Source organism: Oryctolagus cuniculus, chromosome 11 (genome assembly GCF_051225735.1).
Source record: "Oryctolagus cuniculus isolate XC-2025 breed Fujian yellow rabbit chromosome 11, ASM5122573v1, whole genome shotgun sequence".
Lineage (NCBI taxonomy): Eukaryota > Metazoa > Chordata > Mammalia > Lagomorpha > Leporidae > Oryctolagus > Oryctolagus cuniculus.
In genome coordinates, this window is record NC_142877.1 from 17,490,542 (window position 1) to 17,510,230 (window position 19,689).

At 44.6% G+C, this 19,689-nt stretch overlaps 1 protein-coding gene across 8 annotated transcripts in view; it reads left to right on the plus strand.

The window, feature by feature from the left end:
- The window catches only part of CHD6 (chromodomain helicase DNA binding protein 6), a 235,635-nt gene that overhangs the window by 105,534 nt on the left and 110,412 nt on the right, over positions 1 to 19,689 (plus strand). For all 8 annotated transcript variants that reach the window (XR_016215824.1, XR_016215823.1, XR_016215825.1 and 5 more), the window contains 2 exons: positions 7,667 to 7,814; positions 9,425 to 9,574. Coding sequence is in view for 4 of the 8 variants with exons in the window: in XM_008274447.5 (XP_008272669.4) it covers positions 7,667 to 7,814; positions 9,425 to 9,574 (298 nt within the window). In the remaining 4 variants the exon portion in view is untranslated. The remainder of the gene's footprint in view (positions 1 to 7,666; positions 7,815 to 9,424; positions 9,575 to 19,689) is intronic.

A 19,689-nucleotide genomic window follows, 5' to 3' on the forward strand; every position in this document is an offset into this window, starting at 1 on the left:
CACAGGGCTGGCCCCATCAATAGTTTTTTATAGTATGTGTTTTTCATGAACTCTTTGAAGACCACTCTCATAGGTAGATACAGACATGTTTATATAGAAAATAATGTGTTTGCATAAGTAATAGTTTTATATGTTTTTCTAGGACTGTCCAATAGTAAGTTGCATTCCTTGTGCCTTTTTTCCCCTGAATACTTCTGCATGTCTTTCCTAAGAGTGTTCTTTTTTTTTTTCTTTTATTTAATGAATATAAATTTCCAAAGTACGACTCATGGGTTACAATGGCTTTCCCCCCCATACCGTCCCTCCCACCCACAACCCTCCCCTTTCCCACTCCCTCTCCCCTTCCATTCACATCAAGATTCATTTTCGATTATCTTAATATACAGAAGATCAGCTTAGTATACCTTAAGTAAGGATTTCAACAGTTTGTTCCCACACAGAAACATAAAGTGAAAAATAATAGATGATTTTTTTTTAAATGATGATGAAATCAGATCAGACCTGTTGTCATGTTTAATCCCAGTGAGAGTCAAGTTGGGAATTAATAATTTCTTCTTTTTTTTTTTTTTTTTTTTTTTTTTACAGAAGATCAGTTTAGTGTACATTAAGTAAAGATTTCAATCGTTTGCACCCCCATAGAAACACAAAGTGAAATATACTGTTTGAGTACTCGTTATAGCATTAAGCCTCAGTGTACAGCACATTAAGGACAGAGATCCTACATGAGGAGTAAGTGCCCAGTGACTCCTGTTGTTGACTTTACAAATTGACACTCCTGTCTATGGCATCAGTAATCTCCCTATGCACCACTCATGAGTTTCCAAGGCTATGGAAGCCCCTTGAGTTCTCCGACTCTTATCTTGTTTAGACAAGGTCATAGTCAAAGTGGAGGTTCTCTCCTCCCTTCAGAGAAAGGCACCTCCCTCTTTGAAGACCTGTTCTTTCCACTGGGATCTCACTCACAGAGATCTTTTTGCCAGAGTGTCTTGGCTTTCCATGCCTGAAATACTCTCCTAAGAGTGTTCTTAAACGTAGAAGCATTGTCTAGTTCCTCTTTTTGTTCCTTTTTAACTAACAAGCCAGCTGTAGGGAACCTTTAAGGCTGCTTCTCAACCTTTATCCTGTTCTTCAAATTTTTCTCCTTAGATTTGCACCCCTTGATGATTGTGGACTGTACCCATCTTTTCTTTCTTTTTTTTTTTTTTTAAGATTTATTTATTTATTTGAAAGTCAGAGTTACACAGAGAGAATAGGAGAGGCAGAGAGAGAGAGAGGTATTCCATCCACTGGTTCATTCCCCAGATGACCGCAGTGGCCAGAGCTGTGCCGATCCGAAGCCAGGAGCCAGGATCTTCCCACGTGGGTGTAGGGACCCAAGGACTTGGGCCATCTTCTACTGCTCTCCCGGGCCATAGCAGAATGCTGGATCAGAAGTAGAGCAGCTGGGACTAGAACCAGCACCCATATGGGATACCAGCACCATAGGCGGCGGCTTTACCTGCTATGCCATAGCACTGGCCCCTGTACCCATCTTTTCTACGGTGGTTACAAAATGATTTTATAGGCACTGGTGCTGTGGCACAGTGGTTAAAGTGCCGTCCTGCAGTGCCAGCATCCCATTTGGGAGACCCAGAAGGTCCTGGCTCCTGGCTCCTGGCTCAGCTCCAAAGCCAGAAGCCTGGAGCTTCTTGCAGGTCTCTCACATGAATACAGGGGCCCAAGTGCCGGGGCCATCTTATACTGCTTTCCCAGGCCATATCAGAGAGCCGGATCAGAAGTGGAGCAACCAGGACTACAATTGGCGCCCATATGAGATGCTGGCACTGCAGGTGTCGGCTTTACCTGCCACACCACAGTGCTGGCCCTGTCTGCATTTGTTGTTTGGACTCTGTTAAATAAGAGCTCCCCCTTCATCATTTGTTTGTTATCTATATGCCTGTCATCAATATGGATTACTATTGTTTACAGGGACTTAAAATTCTTTACTGTGTCCAATTACTTTGGTGCTGAAATGGTCCCATTTGGGGGCAACAGGTGCTCTCCAAGCTAATTGCTGTCATCTTGATGTGCCACCTTCATTTTTTCAAGCACTCCTTTGCTTTCTTGATGTAGCAAGATGTTTCAGGCTCCCCTTCTTTCTTCCCTGCTTTAGTATTAGAAACAATGATCTGAATGCTATGTGTACACATTGTTAATGGAGTATTTTTGCTTCTCAGCCCTTTGAGTTAAAACTAGGAGGGGCCGGCACTGTGGCATAGAGGGTAAAGCAGCCACTTGCAGTGCCAGCATCCCATATGGACACTGGTTCGAGTCCCGGCTGCTGTACTTCTCTTCTCTTCTTTTTTTTTTTTTTTTTTTTTACTTTTATTTAATGAATATAAATTTCCAAAGTACGGCTTATGGATTACAATGGCTTCCCCCCCATAACATCTCTCCCACCCGCATCCCTCCCCTTTTCCACTCCCTCTCCCCTTCCATTCACATGAGGATTCATTTTCGATTCTCTTTATATACAGAAGATCAGTTTAGCATACATTAAGTAAAGATTTCAACAGTTAGCTCCCACACAAACATAAAGTGAAAAATAATAGATGATTTTTTAAATGATGATGAAATCAGATCAGACCTATTGTCATGTTTAAACCCAGCGAGAGTCAAGTTGGGAATTAATAATTTCTTCTTTTTTTTTTTTTTTTTACAGAAGATCAGTTTAGTGTACATTAAGTAAAGATTTCAACAGTTTGCACCCCCATAGAAACACAAAGCGAAATATACTGTTTGAGTACTCATCATAGCATTAAGTCTCAATGTACAACACATTAAGGACAGAGATCCTACATGAGGAATAAGTGCACAGTGACTCCTGTTGTTGACTTTACAAATTGACACTCCTGTTTATGGCATCAGTAATCTCCCTATGCACCACTCATGAGTTTCCAAGGCTATGGAAGCCCCTTGAGTTCTCCGACTCTTATCTTGTTTAGACAAGGTCATAGTCAAAGTGGAGGTTCTCTCCTCCCTTCAGAGAAAGGTACCTCCTTCTTTGAAGACCTGTTCTTTCCACTGGGATCTCACTCACAGAGATCTTTCATTTAGGTTTTTTTTTTTTGTTGTTTTGTTTTGTTTTTTTTTTTTTTTTTTTTTTGACAGACAGAGTGGACAGTGAGAGAGAGACAGAGACAGAGAGAAAGGTCTTCCTTTTGCCGTTGGTTCACCCTCCAATGGCCGCCGCAACTGGCGCACTGCGGCCCGCGCACCACACTGATCCAGGAGCCAGGTGCTTCTCCTGGTCTCCCATGGGGTGCAGGACCCAAGCACTTGGGCCATCCTCCACTGCATTCCCAGGCCACAGCAGAGGGCTGGCCTGGAAGAGGGGCAACCGGGACAGAATCCGGCACCCCGACCGGGACTAGAACCCGGTATGCCGGCGCCGCTAGGTGGAGGATTAGCCTAGTGAGCCGCGGCACCAGCCTGCTCTACTTCTGATCCAGCTCTCTGCTATAGCCTGGGAAAGCAGTGGAAGATGGCCCGACTTAGGCCCCTGAATGCATGTGGTAGACTTGGAAGAAGCTCCTGGCTCCTGGCTTCGGATTGGTGCAGCTCTGGTCATTGCGGCCAATTGGGGAGTGACCCAGTGGATGGAAGTGAAAGATAGCCCAAGTCCTTTGGACATTTAAGTTCTTTTCCTTATTTTACAACTACAAATAATGTTACAGTGGATAACCTCGTTCACATGTGCTTTCATATTGGCGATATATCTTCAAATTTCTGTCTTCATCAGAAAGAAGCTTTGGAATTCAGAATTGGTCTTGCCATAGGTAACCTTCAGGAAAGCGCTTTATTTTCTTACTTACCTCCAAATAAATGGGCAGGTTCCAGGAGGTGTTTTACCAACATGTATTCGAGAAGGTGTGCTGCCCGCCCTACCCTGCTCCCAGCGTCTGGCTGGGAAAATCCAGAAGCACGCATTCTGGCTCCTCTTCACTTTTATCATTTAATGCCTTCTGAAAATGCACCTAAGTTGTGTGGTAAAGTGTCTTACTTTGAGCAGCTTGTATTCCTCTTAATTATGGTTTGGGCTTGATTTAGCTTGGAATATGATAATCCATGGTGAAATGCATGTTTCTAGCATATTCCTGTATTTAAAATGCACACTTAAACACACAGACTAAGTTTCCTCATAAAAAGAAGTTAATGGCCGGCGCCGCGGCTCAATAGGCTAATCCTCCGCCTAGTGGCGCCGGCACACCAGATTCTAGTCCCAGTCGGGGTGCTGGATTCTGTCCCGGTTGCCCCTCTTCCAGGCCAGCTCTCTGCTGTGGCCCAGGAGTGCAGTGGAGGGTGGCCTGGGAGTGCAGTGGAGGATGGCCCAAGTGCTTGGGTCCTGCACCCGCATGGGAGACCAGGAGAAGCACCTGGCTCCTGCCATCGGATCAGCGCGGGGCCGCGGCGGCCATTGGAGGATGAACCAATGGCAAAGGAAGACCTTTCTGTCTCTCTCTCTCTCACTGTCCACTCTGCCTGGAAAAAAAAAAAAAAGTTACATTTAGTAAATAGATGAAATTGATTTCAAATGTGTTGTGGAAAAGGATTTACAGTTTTATAGAGGGCCCGCGCTGTGACATAGCAGGTAGAGCCACTGCCTGCAGTGCCAGCCTCCCTTATGGGCACCAGTTTGAGTCCCTGCTGCTCCACTTCCAATTCAGTTCCCTGCTACTGTGCCTGGGAAAGCAGCAGAGGATGGCCCAAGTCTTTAGGCCCCTGTACCCACCTGGGAGACCCAGAAGAAGCTCCCGGCTCCTAGCTTCAACCAGGCCCAGCCCCAGCCATTGCAACCATTTCGAGTGTGAATACAAGTGGATACAAGACCTTTCTCTCTGCCTCTGCCCCTGCCTCTCTGTAACTCTGCCTTTCAAATAAATAAATAAATATTAAAAAAAATTTGAGAAAATTCAGTGGACATATAAGTATGTGATTATAATGGTGACTTTGGGGGATATTATCACCCCCCTCATTGCAGTTGTATTATAAAAATAAAGCGGAGATTTTTTTTTTTGCTAAGAGATTCATAAAAAGCCATCAACAGCTGTGGGTTTGTGGATTTTTTTTTTCTGCATCTGGGTCATTAGAATGTTTTGACTGTTGATTCTTTTAGTTGTTATTTTGACATTCAAATAATATTAGAAGAGATTTGAAGTTTTTTACATTCATCAAATGGGAGCATTTTTTTCAGATGTCAGGAAGCATCATGTGGTGTGGAAAGCAGCATCTCGTGACTCGGGTGACTTGAGCGTCAGCCACGCTCTGCCGCTGACCTGGGCACCCTTGCAGCTTTCAGATTTCAGTTCTGGGGCATGCGTTCAGCCCAGCAGCTAATTTGCCATTTAGAGAGTCTGCATCCCCTCTTGGAGTGCCTCAGTTCCGTGTCTGCCTCCAGCTCCTGACTCCAGCTTCCTGCTAATGCAGAACCCTGGGAAGCAGCAGTGATGGCTCAAGTGATTGGTTCTTACCACCTTTGTAGGAGACCTGGACCGTGGCCCCAGTTTGAGGAATGAGCTGGTACATGAGAGCCCTTTCTGTTTCTTGCTCTTTTTCTTGCCTCTGTGTTTCCCTCTCATCTCTGCCTCTCAAATAAATAATAAGAAAGGAAACCTCAATTTCCATTTTCTCATGTGAAATAGAATTATTTTCCCTTGTTCCCTCATAGGATTGTGATTGTAACAGTTAAATAAGAGTCAGAAGCATAAATACTCGGTAGATTGTAATTACTGTAAGTCTTCTTAATTAGAAGCCATATAACATGAAATAAGTACGCCTGTGAAAATTTAGTATCTTCTAAAACTGTTTTACCTGAGTCTCCTCTTCTATGCTGATAAGAAGCGGAAAAACATCTGCTTTTCCCCTCCTGCATCTAGGTACAAGCTCCTTGTTAAAGCCTGTAATCCTCTATCTTAGCAACACCTGATGGCTTTTACTTCCTCAGGTTGGACCACATTGATCTTTCTCATGAACTTCCCTGGAGGGCAAACAAACCAGTGTTCAGCCTGGAGAATTATGAGTGGGCTGTTTGCACTGGTCTGTTTGGGGTCTGTGAGGGATGAAGAATGTTTCAGGGAACCACGCCAGTTCAGCAGTCAGCTCTGGGAGCTGTGCTCCAGACGGGGCCATCCAGCTTTGACTCTTTCCTCATCCTCTACGTTCTGGAGCTTTCAAACACCGTTACCTTTGAGTTCTCCTTGGTCTTATCTAGTATAGGTCTTCAGTCCCTCTTTCCTGGACTTGCCCCAACCAGAATGAAGTCCAGACTCTCTGGCCTTGTGCACCCTTGAACTCATTTTCCAGCTCCATTATAGTCCTTTTGTTCCTTTGCCCTGTCATCCAGCCACACCGCTATCTCTTGCTAAATGTGTCCCAAGAATGGCATGGTATTAAGTACATAGACTTTGCCTGCTGTCTCTACTGTCTACCAGTGATGTCATCCTGGAAATCTAACTTAACCTGCCGGTGGGAATATTATCTTCCCTACAGGGTCGTCAGGAGGTATAAAGGAAATGACTACGTACAGAACTTAGCACTGTGCCTGCCTGTAGTCAGTGTCATGTAAATACTGCTTGTAGTCATTATTATTAGCTATTGTTACCATTATCTGACATCTGTCAGCATTCTATATATGTCTCAGGTCAGTGTGTTTCTCTAAATTTCTCTAAGCAAGAATAATTTTATCCATTCATTAATTTACCCATCTAGCCATTGTCTAAAAAAATGTTTTAAGACTTGGTAAATATTTATTGACTACTGAGTGTGCTTATGGTCTAACCCTAATCACTGTGAGGAATGCAAAACTGAATTAAATACCTGCTGTCTGTCCTCTAGGAACTCAGAGTCTGGAGCGACAAGGGAAATATAAAATATCCATCCTTGCAGCAGATGCTGATTGAGCAACTGTGGGGGACCCAGGCACTGTATATAGTGACATGTTCTGAGCCTGTGGTGAAAGATTAGAGTTTGGGTACCTTAGGCAAAGCACGGTTGAAGTGTAGCACAGAGATTTTTACAAGCTAGGAGGGTCAGGAAAGGTTATCTTTAGAGGAGACATTCCCATCTTGGCAGGGCCTTGGATGGACTTTGCCTGGCTCTACCTCTCTGAGCAAGTGCTCCTGTATGCCTTGAGCTAGGGCTGTTAGATGGACTATAAGATTTTTGGAATTACAAGCTTCTCCAAGGTAGAGGCAGTGTTCTCTTCATTTTTTAGTTCCCAGTGCTCACTCCAGCTCTTATACAAAGATTGTACTCAGTACAGGATGATGGCAGATTAGGGAGATGTGTCTTCCTATAGGCAGTATATCGTAAATGAAAATTATATTTTGGTATTTTTAGTATTTCTGAAGCAAGTAAACATCCTAGTACAAACTGAAAGTTAGGTTTTTGAAGATGTTCATATTAGTTCTCACTAGGTTAGTCACAGCCATGGTAGTCATGAGGAGTAGTCTACTTCAACTTATGTAGATATTTCTTCCCATACTTCTGGGAAGAAACTCTTGTAGGTTCTTCATTATAGCCTGCCCTGGTCTAGAGTTCTGGGATGTGACCTCATGACTTTGATCATGTGAGAAGCCTTAGTTTTAAAAACTGCCCAACAGTTTTAATTCTGAATTTATCCTTGTAGCAAGGAGCAAGGACCAACCCCAGTGGAGAAAAAGAAGAAAGGAAAAAGGAAAAGTGAAACCACAGTGGAGAGTTTAGAGCTGGATCAGGGCCTGCCGAGCTCGTCCCTGCGGAGTCCTGAGGAGTCCACTGAGTCTGCAGACAGCCAGGTACAGCTGTGACCGGGAGCCTGGTGGAGGTTACGGCTGCCGGACGGGTCTTGCTGACACTGATCCTGGTGTCCCCCATGCCTGTCTTCTATCTAGCGTGCTACCCTTACACACGGACCTGGGCTGGGCTTTTACAGTTTCGGTGGGTGAGCAGACAGAACACAGAGTTTTTCAACTCAGCCTGATCTCTATACTGATAATCTGCCAGCTTTTTCTAGTGTTGTTTGTTTCCTTCTTGGAAAGTATCATAATATTAGGCTGCAGAGGGAGTTGATATGGAAAATGAAGTTGTACGCCAAGCTGGGTACGACTCAGGGAACTTGTTTTGCCAGGTAGGTTAATGTGTTTAGTCTGCATGAGGACATCTCCGAGTCCCAGAAGCTGAAAAGTCAGGTTTATGTTTTTTATTCCAAAAGAATAAGGAAGATTTGGCCAGACATGGAAAAAAGGAGTTCCTCATCTACATCAGTTCCTAAAAACAAGCCCTTGTGGGCCCATGATATTGGAAGGGATTTTTTTCCCTGGCTTGAGGCAGCCTCTCTTGGATGTGAATGCTAATATTTGGAAGTGCTCGGTTTCCTTGGGTGGTCACAGCAGCCTATCTGCACCCTCATCACCCTCATAGGCTTCTTGATGATCTTCACTGTGGGAAGGTGTCAGCTCGTAACATCTTAGTATTAATAAGTAGTAGTGCCTGGTGTCAGAGCAGAAAAGCCCTCACTGCCTATCAGCTGGGCCTGGTGATCACTAGGCTTCCAGATTAGCAGAGGAGTGTAAATTGATGGGGCTTGGCAGGGAGCTGTTTGTAGGACGGTGATGTGTGTTGAAGTGAGGGAGAGGTTTTAAATGGAATCCCTCAGGTAACCTGAAGAAAGGATGGGAACACAGAGATGAGGTTTTGCTTTTGTCTTTTCTTTTTGGGGGATTTAAATAATTGAGAATGAGCTGGCTGGTGACCCTGCTACTTGGATGTGATGAGTACGTAGAGATGAACTGTGTGCTTTTGTGTTTGGGAAACACTAAACTGCACTACTTTATTGATGAATGTTGTCTCTCTAAAAGGTACGAGGCACTTAATTAGAAATGAGTCCATAGATGGTGACTTACAAACTATGTCTTGTCACACTCGAGATGTCTCCCTACATTTCAGCAGTACTATGAGATTCTCAAAGTGAGTCCTAATAAAGTTGGTATTAAATAGGTTTTCAAATTACGTTTTTAGTAGTACATGATAAGTGTGGTGAATTTGAGCTCAACAAAACCTGTCACCATTGTCTTAAAATCTGAGCTTCCTGCTGATGCTGGAAGGAACTTCCAAGACGATGGTGTTCTCCTCCTGTCCTTGTTTTACTGGAGGAGAACTGATTCCAGAAAAGAGGAGAAAGTCACTGCCTCTGGACTCTGAGGCTACACCCTCTTCTTGGTAGAACATGGCAGTTTGAAGAGCAGTCCATTGCTCCTCCCCTCCCTCAGCCAGACCCCTTTTTGAGTGGAGTGAGTCCTTCAGAGAGCTCTCCTTGGCATGCTGTCAAGTTCAGATGAGGATTTTCTTGTTCCAGCTTTTGCCTTTGACTCACAGAGCTGCTGTGACAGGTGTGTTTGCCCTGCAGAAACGACGCTCAGGACGACAAGTGAAGCGCAGAAAATACAATGAGGACCTGGACTTCAAAGTGGTGGATGACGATGGAGAGACAATCGCTGTTCTTGGAGCCGGCCGAACATCTGCACTCTCAGCGTCTACACTGGCTTGGCAGGCAGAGGTATGTCCTTTACATGAAGGTACTGACCATGGTTGAACTGTCCTAGTTGATGGAACTGCTGCTTGATAAAACATACATTAGATCTGTGCCATTCACAACCTTTGAGTGGCTTCCTGCTGGACTTAGAATAAATTTCACAATCTTTGCTGAGCCCGGCAGGACAGCCTATGATCATACACTTTCCCTATTTCACCAAATTCACTTTTTAAAAAAGATTTTTAAAATTTATTTTGAAAGTCACAGTTACAGAGAGGAGGAGTTAGAGAGATCTTCCTTCTACTGGTTCACTCCCCAGATGGCCACAGCCAGAGCTGGTGCTGCCGGAAGCCAAGAGCTTCATCTGGATCTCGTGTGGACAGGAAGTGGAGCAGCTGGGGTATGAACCAGAGCTCATATGAGATGCCAGCATCTCAGGCTGTGGCTTTACCCGCTATGCCACAGCACTGGCCTCACCAAATTCATTTTTTAGATAAGCAACTCTTCCCTGTCATTATACTCCAGCCAGAAGACTTAACATCTTTTAATGAACAGACAGTTCTTTTCCACCTCCAGGTCTTTGCCTGAATTGTTCCTTCTGCTTGGGATGCTCTGAGCCACACATTTTACACGAGGGGTTCACAGTCCTTTGTTTCCACTAAAATGATAACTCCCGAAAGAGGTTTTTCCTGACTTTTTAAGTACATCACTGCCCGTCTGTTTCAACTCCTCGTTTATTTCCTTCACAGCACTTACCACAATTTGTAATCAAGCAGTCAAATTTGAATGTGTCCAGTCTCTGCATTTATTTCTTTTGTCTCTCCCATTAGAATATACAAGTATTAGGAGTTCGGTGAATGCAGTCAGATAAACTAGTAATTACAGTTGAAAGCTGATTTAACAAATGTGTAATGGGAGTCTCCTCCAAAGCCAGGTGCTGGGGTGCAGCAGTATCAGGGCATGGCCCTGCCTCCGAGAAGTTTGTCTAGGTGAAAGGACACATGGCTAATATTGTGACAAACATAGCCCTAGAAGTATGTGGCTACATAGAAGGAGGAGTGGACAAAAATGATTGGATTTCAGAGGATAAGGACCCAGCAGGGACACTTCCACTATGAGCTAAAGCCCCGGCATTGAATGTGGTTTAGTAGTATGGTGTGACGGGCTTGGCTGGGTGCTGAGGAATGATGGGAGATGAGGACTGAGAGGTAGAAAGAGTCACACCTCGCAAGGCCTCGGATACCAGCATAGCTGTTTGGCTTCTATACTATAAGTCGAGCTAGAGGTAGGAGAGATTGATGGGTTCGAGCAGAAGAGCAGGATTGCCATAACTGTGTTTTGGTAATTTCTATCAGCAGCAGTGTGAAGGAGGAAGATGATAGGATTAGTGGAGTGTGAGAAAGGAAAGGGGTTAATGTTGAAAGAGGTCTGTACCAAGGCACTTAGAAGAATAAAAGCAAGAGAAGAAGTGGGGCTGGCACTGTGGTGTAGCCACCGTCTGCAGCACCAGCATCCATATGAGTCCCAGCTGCTCCCCTTCAATCCAGCTCCCTGCCGACGTGCCTGGGCAAGTAGCAAAAGATAGCCTAAGTCCTTGGGCCCCTGCACCCACATGGGAGACCTGGAAGAGGCTCCTGGCTCCTGGTTCTGTATCAGCCCAGCCCTACAGCCATCTATGGATTGAACCAGCGGGTGGAAGATTTCTCTGTCCCTCTGTCTCTCTGTATGTTTCCCCCTCCCTTTCTCTGTAGCTCTGCCTTTCAAATAAATCTTAAAAAAGAAAAAAAAAATCTGAAACAATAGGATGGAGAAACAAGCTTTAAAAAAAAGAGAGAAGCAGCAAGCTGTGCATATAGGAGAGGCATTGTTACCAGCAGCACATTCTGGGACTCAGGCTGTCTGTTGTTACGGAGTCCCTGTTGCTGACTTGGCAGGATTCACACTGTGTGTGAGGAGTGGCAGTAGCACAAATTCCTGGCCTTCCTCCAGGACACCAGTGTGTCTTACAGAAGCTAATAGTGCTTTATCTTCCTCAGCCACCTTGCCTCCAACTTCATTTAATTTCACATATCCTTTTGCTCTGTCTTTACATGGGAAATCACAAGGATTGTAACCATTATGAAATTAAGGCACAGAACGATCCAGGTCAGAGTTATATGCCAGCAGTTAATCAGCGATTCGCATGTGAGAGTTGATTTATGTCTCTGGTTCTGGTAAGGGTTTCCCAACTAATGAATATAATACCTAGTAAGGATAATGATTTGATGTATTGTCATTGCATTACTTTTCAAGCAATTAGTTAAAAATAGCTTTTGCAAGATTGACCAGAGTTGCTAGGATTGTGTTGCTTTATTGTGGGTTTTCCCTGGAGATTTTATGGTTGGTTTGGTAGTTACAGTATTATAAAGAATTTCATTTTCTCCTAGTAGCCATTTAACCTATGCCATTAACCACATTTCGAATTTTGTTGCAATTTCTTACCCAATGGGCAGCAATAGTTGATCTTACAGAAATAATTCAGGAAATGCTATGTATCTTAGCAAGGTTCTTTTCTTCCTATAAAGGTACAGCAAAAAGAGGGTTTATATAAGGAGAAACAGAATATAAAATTAAATTTACATTAATTATATCTCAAAAAGTGTTACTGAATTTATCAGACAAGAAAGAGGCCTGACATGGTTTGCCTTTGATGTTTGGAGAGGTAGCCCTGTGGATCTGGCCTCTGAGCCAAAGGCCTGGCCTTGCTTGCAGCCAGGCCATACGCCTGTAAGGGCACTGGTGAGATCAGCTTATCGAGTATTTTTCAGACTCAGTGCCCTGTAGAACCCTGGCTGCTACAGAACCAAAGCAGCTCTGCTTGCATCTGTTTTGAAAGGTGAGGTTTCAACAAAGATTTCCCAGGCTAACTCAAAGCTTGAAAGCCATGGATCTCATCCAGGATCCCAAGCAATCCTTGGTGCATCTGGTAACGCAGAAATCATTGAGGGAGTAGAGACTTTTTCTTAGGTTCTTTTCCCAGGCCCTCTGAGTGACCTTCTACCCACCTGCTGGCTTCACCTATGGCAGAGAAGGAGGTGGAGTCAGCACCAGAAAAGTCCCCCTGCGCTCTCTTGGCAGATCTGTACAGCTGCTTCTGAGCATGCTCAGCCCAGTTCTGGGGCAGCGGGCCCTGTCCCTCGCCCAGCACTGGTTTCATGGGCTCGAGCTGATAAAACATCTCCACGCATGAGTGATTCCAGCTCAAGGCTGGCATTTTCTCACAGCCCTGCTTTGGAATCCAGGGGACCGTGTGGAGTCTCCGACCTGGCCATGGGATCCAGGGGCTAGAAATAAGCTTCTGTCCCAACTGACTCAATATTCTTACTCTTGGTCTTACTGATGATACAGGTGCCTGGAACAGAAACAGTTTCACATTCCGAGGTCCATTTATAACATATAGACTTCTACAAGGCTCTTAGCTTTGAATTGCACAATTTGAGTGATTTCGCCTTTTGCAATAAAAGGGCTTTGATTTGAATAAGGCTTTGGCTCATGGTCTCTCCTGTGCCTAGCCCTGTGTTTTTGTGCCTTTTCCTGTGTTTGACAGGGAGGGAGCTCCCTTCTCCCTCTGAGCTGGGGGTAAGTGCCCCTCATCTGTGCTCCATAGCACTCTGTTTAATTCTGCTGTCTTTCATTGCCCTCTGAACACCTGCCAATTCTTTTGTTTCCTTCCTGTACACCATGAGCTACTTTAGGGTAGGATTTGTATCTTTTCTTCTTCTTTGTCTCTCTCAGGAGTGAAAGAGTTTGAAAAGAGTAAAATTTTCCTTAATTCCCAAGAACCATTCAGATGAAACCCCACGTAGGGCACTGTCCATCTTCTGTTATTACATTTGTTATATTTATTATTACCAGAGTCAAGTCAGCTGGAACCACGACCCCTTGTTCACAGCGTGTAACTTCTGGTTTTCAAGGCCTCTGCTATCTGTTTTGATTATCATTCTTGGTGGTTCCCTTAATCAGGTTGTAAGTAAATGCAAAACAGATACCACTTTTTAATTTTTCACAATTTTTACTTATCATGGGCATAACTTTATGTTAGGTAGTGGCTAATAGTTGTGCTTATTATATATTATTTAGTGAATAAATAAATGAATATGTTACGTTCATGATATAAACAAGTTTCTTCTTTTTTTTTTAACTCCTAGATTAGGAAGCAAAAGCTGTTTTTCTCTCCCTGGCTCTTGTTTTCTTCATTCCCTTGTGCTGGTGTGTTCTTCCTACTCTTTTTTTTTCCCTCTACATGGGCCCTTGTACTTGCAGGCACGTTTTCCCAGGATTCCTGCTGCCACTGGCATTGCTGTAGCTTTGCATCAGCCGCCTGGGTCTGGCCCTTCCTCTCTGGCTCTGTCCCCTCAGCCTGGGTGGACGGTTTCTGGAGTCTTCCTACCTCACCATTGCGTACGAGCACCCTCCACCCTCCTCCAGGCTCTGTTTCTCTTCAGGCGGTTTCCAGTATTTGCTTCTCTTGGTTTCTGCTGCCACCCCCTGAGCTGAGGACCCTATTCAGATTGCTGTAGCTCTCACCTCTGTAGTTCCCCTGCTGCGAGTCTCTGTCCTCTCGTGTCTGACAGCAGACGAACTTCCCCAGAACACCAGAGGAATTGCTGATGTTTATCAGACTCGTGCTCCAGAATCTGAGGTAGTTACTTCTTAGCTCCTGTATTAGATCAAAACTCCTGTCTGTTTTTTTCCTTCAGTAGTGCCCACACACTACCTGATTTCTCTCAGGCGTCAGGTTGTTTTCTGTTCTAGACATACTTCCCACTTGATTGTTCCTTCTTCCTTTGAGTTCTTTTGTTCTTGCTTTGTGCTTTGCTGCCTTCCTTTTTGAGGCACCATTCTTGAGGGCCTTCTGAAACCTCCCCTGTTCTGTAAAATCTAAGCTACTTCTGCTTTCTCAGCTCCCACTGGACTTTGTTACTGTCACAACAATTAACATTTCCCCGGGCACACTTATAAGACAAATATGTTCTGTTTGTCTTCTGTTCCATAACCCCCGTAGCACTCGGTAAATACTTGTTGATTTGGGAAGTGATTTATAGGACCAGTGTTTTGGCGCTGTGGATTAAGCCACAGCCTGTGATGCCGACATCCCAAATAAGCACCTTTTCGTGACCCGCCTGCTCCACTTCTGATCCAGCTCCCTGCTGATACACCTGGGGAATCAGCAGAAGATGGCCCAAGTGCTTGGGCCTTTGCTGCCCTCATGGGAGACCAGGATTGAGTTCCTGACTCCTGGCCATCTGGGGAGTGAACATGCAGATGGGATATCTCTCTGTCTCTCTGTAGCTCTGCCTTTCAAATAAATAAATAAACCTTCTTAAAACAATGATTTGTATCATAAAGGACACACAATTTTATGATAGATTTCCTAAAAAAGGGAGGAAGGAAGAAGAGGAGGAAAGAGAAAGAATTAGGAAGGAAAAGAGCAAGAAAAAGTATATATATATATATATATATATATATATATATATATATATAAAGAAAAAGAACAAAGTGAAGAAAGAAAACACAGATCCCATTTCCCCGTGTGCAATCAATGTGTGTGTGCATATATGAGTATATGTGTAGTAAAAGCATTGATAATGTGATCTGATGGTCTTTAGGCAAGATATTTTAAGAGTATTTTTAGTTTAGTGCATCCATTCAACAGTACTTCTCAAATGCTGATTTTGAACCACAGATACTATGGCAAGCACTGGTGCTGCAAACAGAATGACACACTGTCAGCCCAAGTCCCTGTCCACAGCTCCCAGTCAGCTAGAAGACCCACAGTCCTTGCCTGACAATGTTTAGAAATACAAATAACTGCAAACCTGGAGTGAGTCAGAGGAACCTCAAAACCTGAGAGAACATGAGGTTCAGTTTTGAAGTATAAGGAATAGCTTAAGAATTTGAAAATTATTTGACAATGACTATAGGAAACCTGTGTTTTTCTTTTGTCTGTAATGGTTGGTAGGTAGGTAAGAAAGTAATTTGCTTGGGTGGGCATTTGGCATTTGGGTGGTCAAGTGGTTGGGATGCCCTTTGACAGAGCCACATCCCATATTAGTCTTTCAAGTTCCAGTTCCTGTTCTCTGCTTCTGATCCAGTTTCTCAGTAATGAGTACCCTAGGTGTGGGGAACAACTCGGACTAGACTAAGTTACTGGAATTAAGACTTATTCTATGCATCTGCTGTCCCACAATATGGCGCTGGGAGAGGAGTAAAAACAACTTTTACACAGCTGCCTCCAGTTCAACCAGTAACCTGCAGGAGCTGATCCCGCTCCTGATTGGAGGAGAGCAGCGTACTCAACATGTGGGTAGCAGAGTTGGGATTGGTGGAAGAGGACTATAAAGGAGGAGAGAGACAACATGCACCAGGAACACCTGAGGAACATCTGAGCAGCCCCTGAGAGAGCCGGCCGGCAGTGTGCCACTCCCCCGCGGAAGTGGGGAAAGTGGCAGGGGGAACCGCCCTTCCACGGAGGTGGAAGGATCGGTAGCCCACCCGGGAAGAACCAGCAGCAAACCCAGGAAGGGCCAAGCAGACAAAAGAACAGCGCAGGGTCCTGTGTCGTTCCTCCACGAAGAGGGGGAGCGACACTAGCAGGCAGCATATGATGGCTCAAGTACTTGGGTCACTGCCACATATGTGGGAGACCTGGATTGAGTTCTGGCCTTCTGGCTTCAGCCAGGCCCAGCCATGGTTGTTGCAGTATAGTATACCAGCTGATGAAAGATCTCTGTCTGTCTGTCTCTGACTGTCTTCCTTTCAAGTAAAATGAAAATCAATTAACTTGAAAAAAGAAAGGTGATTTGCTTTTTGATAAACTTCCTCCTACAGTTGGCTAAATAGAAATGAGGTGGTTGGTTGAGGTTAAGGGCAAATAGGATCAAGCGGTTCTAAAATTTTTCTTAGGAGTAAAATTTGAAAACTACACAAATCTCTGACATAGAAGTGAATGAATTGAAACAGTCTTCTTTAAAGGATAATTTGAGAAAATTCCAAGCATTTGAGAACAGATGGCTGTTATGGAAGTGTGTTTGGCAAGCAGATTTAGTTTATATCTGTGTCTATCTGTATACACTGAGTGTTTATACACACAGGATATGCACAATCTCTGTTTAGGGAAAAAAAAGATGCATATTTTCCAGTTTCCTTCCTACTTTGATGTATATTTTGGAAATACTGTTCCCTTCTCCTTTATTATTAAGATAAAATAAAAACTTATTCTCAGTATTTTGATGAGCAGCATTGGTGCTTTAACACTAGCAAAAATCCCCATTCTTTAACCAGTGCCAAAAAAAGAAAGAAAAGTATGTAATATGTCAGTGGCACTAAATACTATTGGAAAGATAGCAGAATGAAAGTGATACAGAATTCAGATTTGCAGTAATAGAATGTTCAGAATTATTTGCCTTTGCTAAAAAAATAACATTTGAGCAAACACTTGAAAGTACAGGAGGTAGGGCTGGTGCTGTAGCACAGCCAGTTAAGCCGCCATCTCCAGTGCCGGCATCCTTTATGGGCACCCGTTCGAGTCCCGGATACTCTACTTCCAATCCAGCTCTCTGCTGTGGCCTGGGAAAGCAGTAGAATATGGCTCAAGTTCTTGGGCCCCTGCTTCCACAGGGACCATGCTTCTCCCATGTGGGAGACCCAGAAGAAGCTCCAGTCTCCTGGCTTCAAATCTTCCCAGCTCCAGGCATTGCAGCCATTTGGGGAGTGAACCAGTGGATGGAAGAATCCCCCCACCCCCCGCTTTTGCCTCTCTGTAACTGTGCCTTTCAAATAAATAAATAAAAAAAAAAGTACAGGTGGCAACAGAAGGGGTTAAATGAGGAAAAAGCATCTCAGGCAGATGCTCCCCAGCCTTTGGGGAGTTCGAGGTAGAAGCACATCCTGTGTGAATGAGGAATAGGCAAGGAGAGAGAGGTCCTCCCTCCACTCCCCAAATGGCCACAATGGCTGGAGCTGAGCTGATCTGAAGCCAGGAGCCTGGATTTTTTTCTGGTTCTCCCCTGTGAGTGCAGGGGCCCAAGCAATTGGACCATCTTCTGCTGTTTTCCCAGGCACATTAGCAAGGAGCTGGATTAGAAGTGGAGCAGCCGGGACTCAAACCAGCACCCATATGAGATGGAGGCACTGAAAGTGGCAGCTTTACCTGCTGTGGCACAGCGCAGAACCCCAAAGAGAAGTGTCTTAAGTGGTGTAAGCAATGGAGCAACATAGTTAAAAGGGTCATTCTGAATCTTGTGTTGAGAATAGACCAGTGGAGCGAGGATAGAAGTGGGGAGACTAATTAGGAAGTGGTTGGGAATAATCAGGGTGAGAAAGAAAGAAGGTATGGACTAGGGTAGAAGCAGTGGACACAGTGAGAAATAGGCTACGTCCTGGATATTTTTGAAGGTAGAGCTGACAAGATTTGTTGGCCAATGAGATACGGTATACTGAGAGAGAAGAGGGTCAAGGATAATGCTAGTGTTTTTGGTTTGAGGACCAGATAGGAAAGGTTTTCCTATAACTCAGACAGGACAGGACTGTAAGTAAAGAGCTAGGTATGGGGAGGTTGATTAGGAGACCAAGAGTCAACTTGGGAGATAATTTAAATTTGAAATACATGTAAATACTCCAATAGAGATGGCAAGTAAGATACATGAGTCTATTCAGGGCACTAGATGTATAAATTTGACAGGCATCACAGTGTAGACAGTATTTAAAACAGTGAAACTCGAGATCACCAAGAGAATGAGTATCAACAAAAAACAGAAGAACTAGGCCCTAGACAACTCCAGTAATAAGAGTTAATTTAAGTTGGCCGGCGCTGCGGCTCACTAGGCTAATCCTCCGCCTGTGGTGCCGGCACCCCGGGTTCTAGTCCCGGTTGGAGCACCGGATTCTGTCCCGGTTGCTCCTCTTCCAGTCCAGCTCTCTGCTGTGGCCCAGGAGTGCAATGGAGGATGGCCCAACTGCTTGGGGCCTGCACCCACATGGGAGACCAGGAGGAAGCGCCTGGCTCCTGGCTTCAGATCGGCGCAGCACACTGGTCATAGCAGCCATTTGGGGGGTGAACCAACAGAAGGAAGACCTTTCTCTGTCTCTCTCTCTCTGTCTAACTCCGCTTGTCAAAAAAAAAAAAAAAAAAAGTTAATTTAAGTTGGAGGATTCCCACTGCCAGGTACAATGTAGTGTCATGACAGTCCAACACTTAACTACAAGGGGAAAACAGACAAATTACAAAAAGCATGTATTTTAAGGCATCATCAGCTAGCTGTGAAAGCAAAAAGATTTAGGAAAACTGAGACTCCAGACAGTCAAGAGCTGCTCATGGGTGAGCCAGTAGTTACCTTCTCTGGAGAAGTTTCCAAGTTCTGGAAGCAGGCTGAGCATCAACAGAGCCAAAGCAGAGAGATTATTCTGTGTTAAAGAGAAGCTATCTGGGGCCACCCTTGTGGCATAGATTAGTGATACTGGCTTCCCATGTGAGAACACCTGTTTGGGTCCCAGCTGCTCCACTTCCAATCCAGCTCCCTGCTAATGAACCTGGGAAAGCAGTGGAAGATAGCCCAAGTACTTGGTCCCCTGCCACTCATCTGGGAGACTCTGTTAAAGTTCCTGGCTCTTGGCTTCAGCCTGGGCCAGCTCTGGCTGTTGTGGCCATTTGGGAAGTGAACCAGTGGATAGAAAATCAGTCAATTAACTCTCTCTCTGTCTCTTTCTGTCTCTCTCTCTCTCTCTCACTGTGCCTTTTGAATAAATAAAATAAATCTGTAAGAAGGAGAGGAAGGGGCCAATGCTGTGGCATACATAGTTGGTAAAGCCACTGCTTGTGGTGCCAGCATCCCACATGGACACTGTTCGATCCCAGATGCTCCACTCTTTTTTTTTTTTTAATTAAGATTTTATTTATTTGAGAGGTAGAGATACAGACAGTGAGAGAGACAGAGAGAGAGAGACAGAGAGAAAGTCTTCCTTCTGTTGGTTCACTCCCCGGATGGCCGCAATGGCTGGAGCTGTGCCAATCTGAAGCCAGGAGCCAGGAGCTTCTTCCTGGTCTCCCATGCAGGTGCAGGGGCCCAAGCACTCGGGCTATCTTCTACTGCTTTCCCAGG